This window comes from Eleutherodactylus coqui, chromosome 6 (genome assembly GCF_035609145.1).
Source record: "Eleutherodactylus coqui strain aEleCoq1 chromosome 6, aEleCoq1.hap1, whole genome shotgun sequence".
Taxonomy (NCBI): domain Eukaryota; kingdom Metazoa; phylum Chordata; class Amphibia; order Anura; family Eleutherodactylidae; genus Eleutherodactylus; species Eleutherodactylus coqui.
The window spans coordinates 195369910-195386945 of record NC_089842.1 but is presented as its reverse complement, the minus strand read 5'-3'; the positions used below and the strand labels follow the sequence as shown (position 1 = coordinate 195386945).

At 45.1% G+C, this 17036-nt stretch overlaps 2 protein-coding genes across 2 annotated transcripts; one reads left to right on the top strand and one right to left on the bottom strand.

Annotated features, from left to right (window-relative positions):
- Window positions 1-392: 392 nt before the first annotated feature.
- LOC136631569 (uncharacterized) lies at window positions 393-2275 on the bottom strand. Its single transcript, XM_066605848.1, has 2 exons — window positions 2135-2275; window positions 393-1457 (listed from the first exon to the last, which is right to left on the bottom strand). The coding sequence occupies exons 1-2, from the start codon at window positions 2242-2244 to the stop codon at window positions 563-565; spliced, it is 1005 nt and encodes a 334-aa protein (XP_066461945.1). The 5' UTR covers window positions 2245-2275; the 3' UTR covers window positions 393-562.
- Window positions 2276-11690: 9415 nt separating this feature from the next.
- LOC136631568 (protein kinase C delta type-like) lies at window positions 11691-15841 on the top strand. The gene is made up of 5 exons (XM_066605846.1): window positions 11691-12017; window positions 13220-13473; window positions 13657-13719; window positions 13871-14599; window positions 14754-15841. Exons 1-4 carry the CDS (start codon window positions 11706-11708, stop codon window positions 14391-14393), a joined length of 1152 nt encoding a protein of 383 aa, XP_066461943.1. The 5' UTR covers window positions 11691-11705; the 3' UTR covers window positions 14394-14599; window positions 14754-15841.
- The last annotated feature ends 1195 nt before the right edge of the window (window positions 15842-17036 follow it).

Here is a 17036-nt window from a genome sequence, read left to right as displayed (position 1 = left end):
ACAGGCCCTCCTTATTTGTTGCTAGAAATATAAAGCAAACACACAATACCGCTATCCGACAGTGATGTAAAATTGTGTCTGGATGAACGTGTTTTAAAAAACATAGCAAGGAAAAAAAAATGTGGTTTGATGCACTCCCGGTGCGTGGCTAATGTAACGCTACATTATGGTGTGTCATCAAGCTTGCGAAACTGGTTCCATTGCTTGTGCAAAATTTGTTCTATTCATGTAGTGGTAATCGTTAACTACGCTGAAAAGAAGGATACGGTTCAACTCATGCAATGTTCATTTAGCTATTAATAAAAAACCATCATAGCCTAACAATTTTCGTGAAATTTACAATAAAGTTTATGTATTTTGTGCGGCGAAAAAAATGGAAGAACAAATTTTTTCTTGAAATATAAACACATTTTATTATGCAAACGGTTGAACAATTTCTGAAAATTTGAAATTAAAGGTGGAGGAGTGACCTTTTGTGCCTTTAATAAAATACGTTTTTTTCCACGTACTTTGTTTTCCGCGTCCTTCTGGGGCTGGGCGCCGGGGGAGGGTCACACTGCAGTTAGGGCTGCACACCACCGACACAGGAGTACTGCCATGGCACGGTGCCTTCGTGACTAAGGAAATAGTCAGTGAAGAGTTCTCGTACCTGCACTGCAGTAGCAGGCGTCCTACCTCCTCCCCAGTTGATGACCGTGTCAAAGGCAGGATCGAGTTCTTCCACATCTACCTCGGGGCGATAGTCCCAGAGGTAGTTGTGAAGAACACAACATGCCTTGACAAGGTCATCAACTGTGGTAGGGTCTACCATTAGGGTAGTCCCTAGAACTCTCCACTGACTTACCATAATCCCGAAGGCACACTCAACCACACGACGTGCCCGGCTCAGCCGATAATTAAAAATCCTTTTCCGGGCATTCAGTCCTCTTCGCGGGTATGGGCGCAACAGGTTTGGCATCAACGGGAAAGCCTCATCCGATACCATCACAAAGGGGACTGGATGTGTGGTTCCCGGGAAAGGTTGTGGGGCTGGGAGCGTGACGCCATCTCGGAGAATTTGCATCCCAATCTGTGATGTTCGCAGCACCCGAGAATCTCCAGTGCTGCCATAGGCGCCGACGTCGATGCAAACAAATTTGCTATGTGCATCAGCCACGGCCATCAGAACAATTGAAAAAAATTTTTTGTAATTGAAAAATTTGGAGCCTGAGTGGGCTGGCTGAAGCACACGCACATGTTTGCCGTCGATGGCGCCTATGCAGTTAGGAAATTTGGCAACATCTTGAAAGCCTGCTGCAACGCGTTGCCAAGTGTCCTCGGTAGGTGAAGGCATCACGATGGGCTGCAACTTCTGCCAGATGGCGCTGCATGTGCACCTCACAATTTCGGTGATGGTAGATTTACCAACACGAAATTGGAGATGCAGGGATGCATAGCTCTGTCCTGTGGCCAAGAAGCTGAAAAGAAGCAGAGAAGAGAAACAAAAGTTAGTACACAATGAAGACTTGCATTGCATCAACACTTCTATGTATACAGTATTCAGATATTGTTCTCAACACGAAATTGATTGGAGAACGCAGTAGAATTTGTGTGACGGAAATAAGATTTGCAATTGAAAGGTATACATGGGGGGGGGGGGGTGAAATTCTCACTTTCCACGCCACACATGGTTCAGATTTCCATTCTCCCCATCCACAACAAAAGGGGAGAGAGAATGAGAAAATGCAAACATGTTCCTGCTACACTCAGGAAGGTAACTTGGTCCTGTTCACTGCCGGTGCACAACAAAGGTTGCCCAAGTTTGCTGGTATGGTAAGTTCAACAATCTCGCTGCTGACACTGTATCTGAAGTCAACCAGCCACAAGATGATGCTGTTCTGGTGCCACGCACGGGCAACCAAACACCCACCCGCCCGGTGAGATCGGGGTAGCCGTGCAGGTGTCATGATGGGCGTGGTGCTAATAAAAGGGGTGCTCAATAGCATTACGTCCTACTGCCGGAGCAATCAGAGCATAAAAACTGGTACTGCGCAAAAATCACGGAAACAATAAAATTTAAAAAAAAATTGGCTGTACACTCAGAAAATTACATTACAGATAGAACAACAGTGAAAGGATAAGAAAGGTTACTTACCGAAGGGTGATGAGCAGCCTTTCTTCTGCAGTGATCGCCTTCCTCATCTGCGTATCCTGGTAGGTCAGATCCCGGCGCACCAGCTCCAGAAGGCGCTCAAAGGCCTCCATAGGCAGCCTGCAGAAAGCTACGAACTTCTCAGGATGGCTGCAGAGAGAGAGAAAGGGAGAGCGGGCTAAAATTAATAAAAATTCTTAGCGCAACATCAAACCTATTCCCATGCTACACTTCACTTACTTTTTAAGATCTTGGTAGAGGCTCGCAAAATGGCCCTTCGTCCCCCTCTGTGTCAGTAGGGGATGAACCCAATAGCGTCTCTGACGCCGGGAAGCACGATCAGTCTGTAAAAGAATATTACCAGGAATTAAAGCACATGAATTAAAGCACATGAAGTAAAGCACATGGCTGCAATCGCACTCTAGTCCACAATGCATCAACAAACAACAAGGGAACTAAGCACACAATGACCATAAAAACAATCGCTCACCTTTTCAGATTGTTCTCTATCCATCAGAAGCACAAAGGCAGTCAGTCTGCGTCGGTAGGCGCGCCTGAGACGGACAGTTCCTCGCTCCATGTCTGCTGACAAAATGGCCACAAATACAAAGCTCTTCCTACCCTATGCAGAAATGGGTAGGAACGATGACCTCACAGGAAACAGTTTTTTTTAGAATCTGCACCTAGTAAAATACGCAAGCAAATCAGCAACAAAAACTGCGCCTCTCCCAAAATAACCGCAGCGTTTTTTTCCGCAGCAAAGGGCCTGCGGATTTACCAGCAGTAGAACCGCTGATAAATACGCGGTGAAAACCGCGTCTAAATTTGGGCATAGCGTGCGGAATTGCCGCAGAAACGGAAAGGTTGCGGCAAAACCGCAGCGGCAAAACCGCGACATTTCCGCGACAAATCCGCCCTGTGTGAACCCAGCCTAACGACTTCCCTGTAATACTATAGTAGCACGGCTTAGCATTACTCCTGCTCCAGACTATGTTTCTTCCTGGTTTCCTCTTCTATTTCCATGTCTCCGACCAAGCAGACCAAACTAACTATTATGTTACAGCAATTTGTGTGGTCCAGCACGGTACTGTTGTATCTTGTTTCCACCAGAAGAATGGGTGGAGACAAGATGCACGCCAACAACCAACACCCACAAGTTGATTGGCTGGGCCAGAGAATGGGTTGCCATTATCTCCCCTCCTGCCTTGTGTCAAGATACAGCAGTACCATATGTCCTGTGCTGGGAAGTGTCACCGGTTATGGGCACACTGTGTACTGGATTCCATAGTGTCCTGGTGTGCCTGCCACCCACAGCTGTTTATAGTGGCTTCTGAGTGTCTCTCTCTGCTCTGACAGGGGAGCGCTCTTGCAGCAGAGGTCAGCTACTCTCCTTCTCGCGAGAGTCCGATGACGTCAAAGAGGGAGCGTGCTCCGTCTGTGAACCCTTCATATACCATGATCTACATAGATCCCGGCAGGGAAGCCGTTAACAGCGGGGGTCGCTGCTCCAATGCACCCCCACTGTTGCTGCAGGAGGCCGGCTATCAGTGACAGCTAGCTCCCACTGTCGGATAGCACGGGACCTCTGCTGATCTCACTCTATCCTAAGGGCATAACTGTACGCCCTGTTGCGCTAAGTACCTCCTTGCCAGGACGTACAGTTACGCCCTGTGGCAGGAAGGGGTTAAAGGGGTTTTCCAGGGAAATACTAATGATGACCTATCATCAGGATAGGTCATCAATAGTTGATCGGCTAGGGTCCACAGCTTGGGACCCCAACCGATCAGCTGAGCAGCACATGCTGTCAGCGCCACAAATGCACAGAGGTCGGAGCGGAAGCCTCAGCGCTAACCTGTGTGTTGTGGCCGGCGCTTGTAACTGCAGGCATTGATTTCAATAAGAGACGTGCCTGCAGTTAAAAACTCTGGCCACTACATGGGAGGTCAGTGTGGAGACTTCTGATCCAAATGCACCGAGGTCATATAGTGGGTGGTACTTATAGTCGGTGCCCATCTACACTGTGCAGATTTCTTTTCAAACTCCTGCTTTTCCTGCAGAATTCCCGGCCCATCTGCAATGTCAATTACAGACGGGCCGCGGATCAGACGGCTTCCATTGACTTCATTGGAAGCCGTCTGTGGGGGTATGGCAGTTAAATGGAGCATGCTGCAATTTTCTATCCTAATATTATAGCAAAGCTGTGGCAGCATGTAATGATGCGAAAAAAAGCTTCTTGATTAAAGGAGCATATTTTATTGTTTCACAGTTTTAAAGAGGCGACGTTTCGACCTACAAACAAGGTCTTTTTCAAGCCAACAAACTAGTGAAAACACACTTCAGACTCCATGTTCCGTATGAATTCCGGAATTCTGAACTTCCGCGATTTTCTATCCTTGAGTGGAAACCGCAATTTGTTTCCGCTTGTGTAAATGAAAAATCGTGGTAAATGAAATAACCCTATGGAGGGTTACTGCTGTGGAATCCGAAGTGAAATACCCGCTCCGGATTCTTCTGCAAAAATCCACCTGTGGGCATGAGGCCTAAAGTTTGTAGGCCTAAATCAACTTACGAGGATTTTGCCAGACTACGGAAACATGGCTTGATGATAAGTGCGATTGGGCAGTGAATTTGCAGGGGTACAATCTCTTCAGAAGAGACCGAAAGAACCAGAAAGGGGGAGGGGTATGTCTGTACGTCAAATCGAACTTGAAGCCGAGCCTACGGGAGGATATAGAGGTAGCAGACGAACAGGTGGAATCTCTGTGGGTAGAAATACAGGGAGGAAAAAAAAACAAAATCCTGATAGGGGTCTTCTATAGACCACCAAAAGCAACAGAAGAAACTGAAAACTTACTACTAAGGCAGATAGAAGAGGTGTCAAAGCGCAACGAAGTAATTATCATGGGGGACTTTAATTATCCAGATATAACATGGGAGAAGGAAACCTGCTAATCTCACAGGGGTGATAAGTTCTTGAGAGTAATTAAAGACAATTACCTGAACCAACTTGTGCAGGAACCAACAAGAGGGAGAGCCACTCTGGACCTAGTACTAACCAACAAACCGGAACGTATAAAGGGGGTGCAGGTTGAGGGGCACTTGGGGAACAGTGACCACAATATAATCAACTTCCAGCTGTCAATCAATAGGAAGCCTTATCAAGGAGCGACAAAGAAACTAAACTTTAGTAAAGCAAAATTTGATGAGCTTAGAACTACTATCGGTAACATTATTTGGGACAACATCCTCAAAAATAATGGTACAGAGGACAAATGGGAAAAGTTTAAAAGGATCCTAATCACCTCATGTGAGCAGTTCATTCCCTTTAAAAATAAAAGAAACTCAACTAAAAGGAAACCAATGTGGCTCGACAAGAAGGTAAGAGGGGCAATAAACGAAAAAAAGAAAGCGTTCAAACTACTAAAGCAAGAAGGCAGTGAAGAAGCGCTAAAATCATACAGGGAAAAAAACAAAATATGCAAAGATAAGATCAAAACTACCAAGGAGGAAGCAGAAAGACGGATCACTAAAGAGAGCAAAAACAACCCGAAGCTATTTTTCAACTATATCAACAGCAAAAGGATTTGCAGGGAGAGCTCTGGCCCTTTAAAAAACAATGCAGAAGAAATCATTGATGATGACGAAGGGAAAGCAAATCTACTAAACAGTTTCTTCTCAAGTGTATTCACAAACGAAAAGGAAATGCCACACGAGATGCAGCGGAATAAAAGGAACCCCTCACAAAATATCTCATACCTAACGCAGGAGGAGGTGCGGAAGCGTCTAAAGAAAACTAAAATTGATAAATCGCCGGGCCCAGATGGATTATACCCAAGGATACTAAGGGAACTAAGTGACGAGATAGGTAGGCCGCTATACCTAATATTTCTGGACACTATCAAGACCGGTGTAGTACCATTGGATTGGCGCATTGCCAACGTGGTTCCAATTTACAAAAAAGGGAGCAAAAGTGAGCCTGGTAACTACAGGCCAGTAAGTCTCACTTCAGTAACGGGAAAATTTTTCGAGGGGATTCTGAGAGACGCCATCGATGAGTACCTTAAGGAGAATAAGGGAATAACTCCTCACCAGCATGGATTCATGAAGGGTCGCTCATGTCAGACAAATCTGATCAGTTTCTACGATGAAGTAAGCTCTAAGCTGGACCAGGGAGAATCTATTGATCTTGTATATCTGGACTTCTCTAAAGCCTTTGACACTGTGCCACATAATAGGCTAATATACAAAATGAGGCAGCTCGGACTGGGCGAAAACGTTTGTAAGTGGGTAAAAAATTGGCTCAATGATAGAAAGCAGAGGGTGGTAATAAATGGTGCGTACTCTGATTGGACCACAGTCGCTAGCGGGGTGCCACAGGGTTCAGTATTAGGCCCCACTCTGTTCAACATATTTATCAATAACCTGATAGAGGGGCTGCACAGCAAAATATCAATATTTGCAGATGACACAAAATTATACAATATAATTAATGGAACGGAGGACAATGTGCGGCTACAAACGGACCTGGATAAGCTGGGGGCTTGGGCAGGAAAATGGCAAATGAAGTTCAATGTTGAAAAATGTAAGACTATGCACATGGGCAGGAGAAATGGATGTCACCAATATTCACTTAATGGGGTACCGCTGGGGAAAAGTGATATGGAAAAGGACCTGGGGGTATTAGTGGATAATAGACTAAACTGGAGTAACCAATGCCAGTCAGCTGCTGCAAAGGCAAATAAAGTCTTGGGGTGCATTAAAAGAGGTATAGGGGCGAAGGACGAGAACATTATCCTTCCATTATATAAGGCACTTGTCAGGCCTCACATGGAATACTGCGTACAATTCTGGTCACCGGTGCTCAGGAAAGATGTCACAGTGCTTGAGGGGGTTCAAAGAAAGGCAACTAAACTAATAAATGGAATGACGGGACTGGAATACCCAGAGAGGCTATCCAAATTGGGACTATTTACTCTAGAAAAAAGAAGGTTAAGAGGCGACCAAATAACCATGTATAAGTCCATGAGGGGACAATACAAGGATCTCTCCCGTGATCTGTGTACACCCAGGACCATGACGGTAACAAGAGGACATCCGCTACGATTAGAGGAAACTAGGTTTCATCACCAACATAGAAGGGGATTCTTTACTGTAAGAGCAGTTAGACTGTGGAACTCTCTACCGGAGGAAGTGGTGATGGCAAAATCCATAGAGGAGTTTAAAAGGGGACTTGATGTCTGTCTGGAGAAGAAGGATATTACAGGATATAAATCTTAGGTTAAGTGTCATTCCGGGTATATAGGAATGTAGGAACTATTAGGGGTTGATCCAGGGAACAATCTGATTGCCATTAGGGAGTCGGGAAGGAATTTTTTCCCCAAAAAGGCTAATTGGCTTCTGGCCTTGGGGTTTTTTGCCTTCCTCTGGATCAACACAGTAGGATAGACAGGCTGGACTAGATGGACATTGTCTTCATTCAGCCCTACATACTATGTTACTATGTTACTCCGTGGAAGTGCAAAGGAAGCATCAAAATTTATGGAAGCAAAATGCCTCCTGTGTTGTAAACGGCTTGTCTACACAATCTTGTACCCAGCTAATGTGAAAGTTATCAAGGACAACCGTACCCACTTTTTCGGCGAGCCAGAGGATGTTATCGCCTGGCTGAAGCATCATTAGATCCTGTGTGCCCTGAATCTGCTGTGTGGGGCTGACCGGCCTAATGTAATTTATACTATTCTCTGCCGACTCCTGTGGATGGGCGGCCGCCGCTGACTATAGACTCTTTACATATTTTGTCTGTATCGGCCTGCACATTCCCAGTTTGTGCTCGCTGTAATGTTATGCCCACCCTAATCTTTTCTTCAGGTCTCTGCCGGGGGTCCCAGGTTTACACTTATGTGTATTGTTACTCCTCCCTCTTGGAGGGAACCCTCGCCATGATTGCACAGGCCTCATTTCATGATCTTACTATGTTTGTTACAGGGTTTTGCTTCTTTATGATAGTTTGTTACTGTGAATTACTGCACCTTGTTCCTTAGGGCTTCTACCCACTAGCGTTTTTTTTATGCTGCGATATCGCTGTGCTTTTTCAATGGGACTTTCTAATGTTAAAATCGCATCACACAAAAATCGCAAGTTTGTGCTTTTGCAATTTTTGTGCAATGCATTAAAAAAAACGCTAGAGGGTAAAAGCCCTTACAAGGGATTTTTCTGTTTTGCCCTTTTACTGGGTCCTCTCCCCCTTCTCTCTTTTTCTTTTTAGTGCCTAATTGGTGAGCCTTGTGTTCCCCCTTTTAGTTTTGATGGTTTGAGGATTCAAGCCTATCCTTAGTTTTGCCCTATTCATAGACGATGAATAAAATTATTTTAATAAAATTAAACTTTATTGATAAACTATTTTAAAAAAGGACTAAATGTGGTAGTGCAAATTGTGTTATTTTCACAGTAAAGCGATTTCCTGGCATGCAGGATAAAGTAATGTCCAGAAACACGTGACGACATTTTTTTCTTGAGAAATCCTTACATTTCTCTGTACTCTAGTGATAATGAAGAAAGTGGCAGCATACATGGTGCAAATCCAATATTATTATCTTTATTCCTCCGTATTCAATAAAATGCTACATTTCGACCTCTTGCAGTGAGCTTGACAAAAACCGCAAGAGGTCGAAACGTAGCATTTTATTGAATATGGAGGAATAAAGATAACAGTATTGGATTTGCACCATGTATGCTGCCACTTTCTTCATTATTATTTGGTCTGTATTGGAGTCAGGGCTCAGATTCCTTGGTGGCTTGGCATATGAAGATTCGCAGGCCTCACCCTTTGGGGTTGATCTGCTTTTGTGTGTTGCTGACAGAACTTTACGTTACATTTCCGTACTCTAGTGAGTCAGCCACTGTTATTGTAAATGGCTACACACATGGAGTTCCAATATGGATCCTCAAAGAGAGTCCAATTGTCTTGGGTGCATAGTTAAGATGAAGCTACCCCCCAAATTTCTATATGTACTCCATAATTCTTCCATTCTGGTCTAGAGGCTTTTTTTAACGTTCTCCTCAAAATAATCCTTTGCATACTGTGGAGATGCTTCACTCCAAGAATTAAACCAGAAATGCTCTGCTTGCCCATGGAAGGAGGGTTGGCCCTTCCCCACTTCTACTGCTACCTGGCTATTCAGTTAGTGTATGTGGGTTGGTGGCTGTCTACCTCAGATTATAACCCAGTGGTGGGACTGACAAGAGTCTGAAAGGCCTGTTGTTGAGGGGTCCTGCTTCCCACATGGCTACTTTGCCCATATCTATGATGGTTGCATTAAAGATGTGGAATATTGCCCTCTATTTAATACCTGATGAAACGACTAAATGGTCCTCCCATACTCTTTGTGGCGCAACCAGTCTTCCGCACTTGCAGCACTTTCCAGACTCCATGTTCTGGCGACATTAAGCTGTTACCACCCTCTCAGATATTGTGGAAGGAGGTAACTTCTGTACCTTTCTTACTACTACAGTTTCACTCTAACCTGCCCAGTGGCTCATTTTTGAGATATTTTTAACTTTATCATGCCATTATGGCCCAGCTTAGTTTGGCCACCCATAACTGAAGTGAGGAAGAAGCCAGCGAGAAACCTGCGATCCGGGGGTGATCTCTGCTTGTGTAAATGCTCTGCATGAGTGCTAACAACCTTAGTGGTGACATCAATGCTCAGGCAGTCATTTAGATCAGTGGTCCCCAACCTTTTTTGCACCAGGGACCGGCTTCAAGCACAACCATTTTTCCATGGCCTGGCGGGGTGGGGGTGGGTCAGGGGCGGGGCTTTGGTCATATGGGGGCACGGTTTCAGTGGCTTCAGTAGTAATGCTATTACTACTAGGGATGATATAGGGGACACTATTATTAATAGTGACATCCCACAGTGGCCCCCTGTAGTAATAGTGACATCCCACAGTGACCCCCTGTAGTATTAGTGACATCCCACAGCAGCCCCAGTAGTAATAGTGACACCTCACAGCGGTCCCCAGTAATAATAGTGACACCCCACAGCGGCCCCTAGTATATTAAAACTGGGGGCCGCTGTGGGGTGACATCCCACAGTGACCCCCAGTAGTATTAGTGACATCCCACAGCGGCCCCCAGTAGTAATAGTGACAATCCACAGCAGCCCCCAGTTGTAATAATGACATCGCACGGCGGCTCCGACTATAATAGTGACACCCCACAGTGGCCCCAGTATAATAGTGACACCCGACAGTGGCCCCCAGTAGTAATAGTGACATCCCACAGCGGCCCCCAGTAATAATAGTGACATCCAACAGTGGCCCCTAGTAGTAATAGTGATACCCCACAGCAGCCCCTAGTATTAATAGTGACACCCCATAGCGGCCTCCATTAGTAATAGTGATACTCCACAGTGGCCCTTAGTATAATAGTGACACCCCACAGTGGCCCCCAGTATACTAGTGACATCCCACAGCGGCCTCCAGTATAATAGTGACATCCCACAGCAGTCCCCAGTAGTAATAGTTTCAGTAGCTTCGGTAGTAATACTATTACTACTAGGGATGATATAGGGGACACTATTATTAATAGTGACATCCCACAGTGGCCCCCTGTAGTAATAGTGACATCCCACAGTGGCCCCCAGTAGTAATAGTGACATCCCACAGCGACCCCCTGTAGTAATAGTGACACCCCACAGCAGCCTCAGTAGTAATAGTGACATCCCACAGTAGCCCCCAGTATAATAGTGACATCCCACAGTGGCCCCCAGTATAATAGTGACATCCCACAGTGGCCCCCAGCAGTGACAGTGCCCCACCTGAGACCCATGTACTTACCCCCTCCACCTCGTGGCAGCGCCGCTGCTCTTCTGACAGGCATGCCGCTAGCAGCGATGATCCCGATGCATACTGTGACGTCAGTGTGTTGCCGGACACCTCCTCCCCTGCTCTTGTGGAACCAAGTAGTAGGAGACGTCAGGGGAGGAGGGAGGAGGATCCCGGCTGCACACTGAGGTTACAGTGTGGCTGGGATCAGTGCCCCTAGTAGTGCTGCTTAGTGAATATGAGCAGGGAGCCGCGGCCCCTGCCAGTATTCATCACTAACGGGATGAGTGGCTGATAGTCTCATTTTTGCTTTATATTAAGCTTAAGATAGGGCTTCTGTATTATAGAGGAATATGGATATGTCTTTATTGATTTTCTGATGTTGTGGAAATCCTTTTTTTTCTTTTCTGATTGCTGTTCTTTGAATCTGCGTGTTATCAGTGTTTTTTTTGTACTGTGTAATTAGACCAATAACGTTGCTTTAAAAAAAAAAAAAGAAGACGTGCTGCAAGAGAAGAATCGCACATGTAAATACACCAATTGTAAATAATGGGTTGTATTTCTATGCGTATCGCAATGCACAAAACTTCTGAGAGATTATTGTCTGTGTAAAACTCCTGCAGTTTCTGATGAACCATGAGCACTGCTGCCAACCAAGACATGAAGTGCCAACCCTGCCCCATCTACTAATAATCACTAATAATCACTGTATATATAGCAGAGCAGGGCACTGCCAGCAGTAGCTTCCATGACCTTTGACCTACACTCAGCCAACTGCCATTTACTTTCAACTGTCTGCGGCAGCGATTGGATCGACGGCTACTGGATTGTGAATATGGCGTCCATTGGACATGGAGACAGAGATAAGAGAAAGAGAGAGGAGGAGAGCGTGAGCAGACTCTCGGAGAGAAAGAAGAGGAGGAGCGGAGAGAATGCCATAATAATAAAGGATGAGGAGCCAACACCGGGCACCAGCCAGGACCCCGGACCATCAGACTCTGGATTTTACATCAATCGCTTCACAAGCCTTCAGATCTTGGGTAGAGGAAGCTTCAGCAAGGTAAGTTTTATAACTTCTCATTTTCTGGTAATGGCAGAGTGACCCTAATTATATGTCCATTTGCTATATAACTGAATACAAACTACTGTCTTCTGTTATCAGCCATTTAATCCCCATAAAAGGTTTAGGATACATTTACATACTTCCTGTCCATTCTCACTTCACTTAAAAAAAAAGTATTCCAAATTGGATTTGCCAAATGTAATTTTGAAATCAGCCTTATTGGGTTATAGAATGGCAGTACAGTTTGGTATTATTTCATCAATATACAGTATGATGATAGTCTTTGGGTGTAATAATGGTATTATTTAAATGTGTTGTGGTATTATTTGTGCAATGGGTAGTGCTGCTTTTTATGCCGTATGATGGTATTAGTTAACATAATATGGCAGCATTGTATGGGAACATCGTGGCGGTATTATTTGAACAGTATATTTTATTACATTTATAGCATTTGGTGGGGAAACATATTATAGATAGATAGGAGATTTGAAACTGTATTGTAACGTTCTACATCTGTATGTTGGCTTGCAGTGAATGTGTCGCTGCTACAGCTGCCAAGTAAAGCAAATTATTGTTTATTGCATACAATGCTCCGCATATATTCAGGGCTTATTCTCATGACCATATTTACGCAGGTATTTCGGTGCAGATTTTAATGCCATTTCGAGGATTTCTGACAATCATTGCCTGCTATCGCTTCTGTGTATTTTTTAACACTCATGCAGCAGCGCCCCGTGCGAATGGCTTTAAATACACTAATTAAGATCGAGACTTGATCGTGTCAATAAGTCATTCATGCGCATATACGCTGCGTATGGGCGTACATAAAAATGCGTACAGTCTCACGGCCTCACGGGAAGAAGAAATTGCGGAGAAGAATTGGTTGCAGAAAATCCACAGCATTTCCAGGAATATAAGAAATCTCCTCTACAAACTGCAGAGAGAATCCCCTGTGCACATTGACCTGCGGTGCGGATTGTGAATTTACAGCACGTTACATTTTGTTGCAGATTTTTAGCACAAATTTTAGCTCTTCAAATGGGGGCTGAAATCTGTGTGTTACCTGCGGATGTTGGTGCAGATCTGCTATGTGTGGACCGAGACGTTGGCAGCAGAATAGCCTAAACCCCTACTGATAAATGTATAGGATCTTCCCCTCTGGCCGCTGTCAGTCATCATTTCCTTCTTGTTCTCTTGAGGTGGTCCTGGCATCATTCCCCGGAAGAAACACCTTCATGGCCATCAAGGTTGTCGACAGAAGAAGGAGCAACCCAATTGCACTAATGAGAGAGCGACAGATTCTTCTGAAGGCCCAAGACTGCCCCTTCATATGCCATCTGTATGCCGCCCAGCAGTCTGCAGACCAAGCCTACTTCGTCATGGAGTATCTGTCCGGAGGAAGCCTGGCGACAATGATCAGGATGTGCGGCCGCTTGGACATCAGCAGTGTGAGGTAAGTAAATGACTGATCAGGAGACTGGAAATACTAAGGGTGACATGATGGGTGAGATATAGAAGAATGGAGGCCGTACGCCACAAACAGCAGCTCTTCTCTTCTGGGGGGACAGACACGTTGGTGACATGATGTTAGGGAACTGATTTCATGTCATTGATACTACACTCTTCTCTCCGTCAGATTCTACACAGCGGAGATTGTATGCGGCCTCCAGTTCTTGCACCGACGCACCATCGTCCACCGGTAAGCAGAACTGTTCCACATTTCTTTGCTCCCTTATAATAGTGCCCCAGCTTTCCCAGAGTCCTGCATTAGGCCCGGTTTTGCTGCGCTACATCCCGAAGTCTCCTGTATCTCCACTTATTTGCATTTCTCTTTTCTTTTTTCATTGCAGAGACATAAAGCCAGAAAACATCATGTTGGACAGCGCTGGGCACATCCGCCTGATCGACCTGGGGCTGGCCCGAGACGGAGTCACCGCGTCTAATAAGATAACAGGAAGGACGGGCACACTTCAGTATATGGCCCCAGAGGTGCTTCTTGGGAAGACATACGACGCAGCGGTCGACTGGTGGAGCCTGGGGATTGTCGTATCCTGGATGGCGGCAGGACAGTCCCCTTTCTACTATGGAAAGGATCCCAGATTTCCATCTTGGCTCGATGCAGGCTTAAAAGATCTTCTGGAGAGACTACTGTGCAACAATCCTGAGAAGAGGCTGGGTGTGAATGAGGACATTAGAGATCACCCCTTCTTTAACACCATGAATTGGAAGAACTTGGAGCTGAAGAGAGAACAGCCACCATTCAAGCCATTCAGCAGAGTTCTGGAGAATGAAAACCTGCAGTGGCCGGAGGATGGCACACCCCTTCGTACCGTGACCGGATTCTCGTTCACTTCACCAAGCTGGACCCGGTAAGATCTTCCTTCTCCAGGGATAATGTTCTTCAGTCTGATCTCTTTGTTCATTATCATTGTTTCCCTGGTGTTAGACAGAACATGAGGTCATATAATAATCCTGCTTCATGTCACTATGTCAGGTCTGCAGTCTTCTACTCACTTAGTCTCTGCTTCTTCTTAGGATGATGGGAAGAATCCAATTGTGCAGGAAGCCACAACCATCTGGTAAGTACCCTCTATACACACCTACACATACATATCTGTACACCTATACATACTTATACACACAGGACACCTACCATTATATCCATTCATTGTAACAAATCCACATACCTTAGAAAGTTTGATATAAAAACATTTCCTCTCTTATGTCTTGTAGGCTGAGCCCGTGCCAACTGTCTCCTGAACCCACGACTCTGCTGCTGTAGAAGACCTTGGCTTGCCTAAATCATCCTCTTTCCATCAACTGTGCTGCATATTTCCACCACGCTACCCTCAACCTTGGCATAATATATAATCGTCTGGCATCGGACCTCATCCTCTCCTGAAAACCCTCTTCACCCCCAGGAGCGGCCTGTGCTTGATTGGTAACTGGCGAGTTCAGGAAAAATAGCCCGAGTGACTATTATCCCTGAACTCCTGGTTACTAGTAAGACCTCAGCACCGGCCGGGTAAGTAGTACACCACATACATGAAGATTAGACACAAGTATAGGCACATACATAGACACACGCATACACACACTGATAGGTGTAGATTTCGGCTTTGATCCTGGGACTTGTTCCGATCGCCATATTTGGGGTCAGGAAGGAATTTTTCCAACTTGAGGACAATTGGCTCACACCTCAAGGAGGTTTTTGCCTTCCTCTGGATCATCTCACAGCCTTAAATAGGGTTGGGTTTTATTTATAGGGAAGTAGCCACATTAACAACAACACAATATAAACCTATATAAATATCTTTAGCTTTGTATATTTTCTAGCTGACATCACATATACCAGGGAGGTGAGCGGCTGCCGCTTGATCCTGAGATTTATTCTGGTCGCCATATTTGGGGTCAGGAAGGAATTTTTCCCCCTTAAAACAGGATAATTGGCTCTTTCCTCAAGGGGGTTTTCGCCTTCCTCTGGATCAAAACAGTCTATAAATAGGTGTAGCTTGATACACTTTATATTTCACACACATGGTAAATAGTAATAACAGATTATATATTCAGATTTAGGAATAGAAAACATTATACTTTATAAAGTCAGGTTAAATATCGGCTTTGATCCTGGGACTTGCTCTGATTGCCATATTTGGCATCAGGAAGGATTTTTTCCCCTTGGGCACGTTGGCACGTAGCAGAAATGCTGTGGTTTTTACACAGTGGTAAAATCTGTAACATTTCTACATCAAAATCTGCATTGTTGGTGAGAATTTGAGTGCTTAAGCTCCAGATCAGCAGCTGATTTCAGTCTGCAACGCCGACCCTCTCACCTCGGATACTGAGCCATCACTGCAGAGCACATCCTTCATCCAGTCACCGCTACAGAGCCCGTGGCCACCGCTGCCGCTGGTCAAGTGATGCTCCCACTTCCACATCACCTGACCAGTGACAGCGGCACTCAGTAGCCGTTTCCAGGTAAGGAACGTGCGCTGCGCTGAGTGCTCAGTATTTGGAGGTGAGAGGGTCGGCGCTGCAGACTGAATTAATGGTGCAGATTCTGATGTGGTTTCTGATGCAGAAATGCTGCACATTTTCCGTGATTCTGCCGTATTTCTGCTACGTGTGAACGTACCTTTGAGGCCAATTGGCTCGTACCTCAAGGGTTTTTTTTTTCCTTCTCTCGATCAACTCAGCCTTAAAATTTCCCAACATAAAATGTACCATTGTCTATAACTACAAATAAAAGCTTCTTTCTTTTATATATTTGTGTCCGTGTCTTTATTTCCACTGGATGTCTATGTAGTTTCCCCATGAATGGGTCGCGCTCCAATCATTATTACAGTGGGTGCTGCACGGGCACCGACTCTTTAGAAGTTGAACTTGATTACTCTTTTATGGTATATTCACACATCATACTTTGGCCAGGACTTTTTATGTGTTTTGTGAAATTGTGGCCAAACTGTGACAAATATGTGAATCTGCTCTCATTTAAGATGGATCCTTTGTAGTCGTACCTGAAGACGTCTGTAGGTCAGAAATTTGTCCGTAGGGATTGATCTACACCAGGTGTACCTAACTCCAGTCCTCAGGACCTCCCAACAGGTCATGTTTTCAGGATATTCTATGGTAAGAACATCTGTGGCAATGTCTGAGGCACTGACCATAATTACATCACCTGTGCAATACTGAGGAAATCCTGAAAACATGACCTTGGCAGTCCCTGAGGACTGGAGTTTGGAAACACTGGTCTATACAATGGAGTAGCAGAGCCCAACTTGCAGCATCCAGATGTTCGCACACTACAATCTAAGGGCCCCTTCATACCAGAGTATCTGTGTACACAATACACAGAGAATAGAACCCATTGATTTCAATGGATGTGATTTTCAGTACTCTTTATCACACATGCATAATATGCACACACCAAAAAAAATGGCATGCTCTATTTCTGTGCGCATTTGCGCATCAAAGGTCTCCATAGAAGTTTATAGGAGGTACGCAGAGGCACACAAA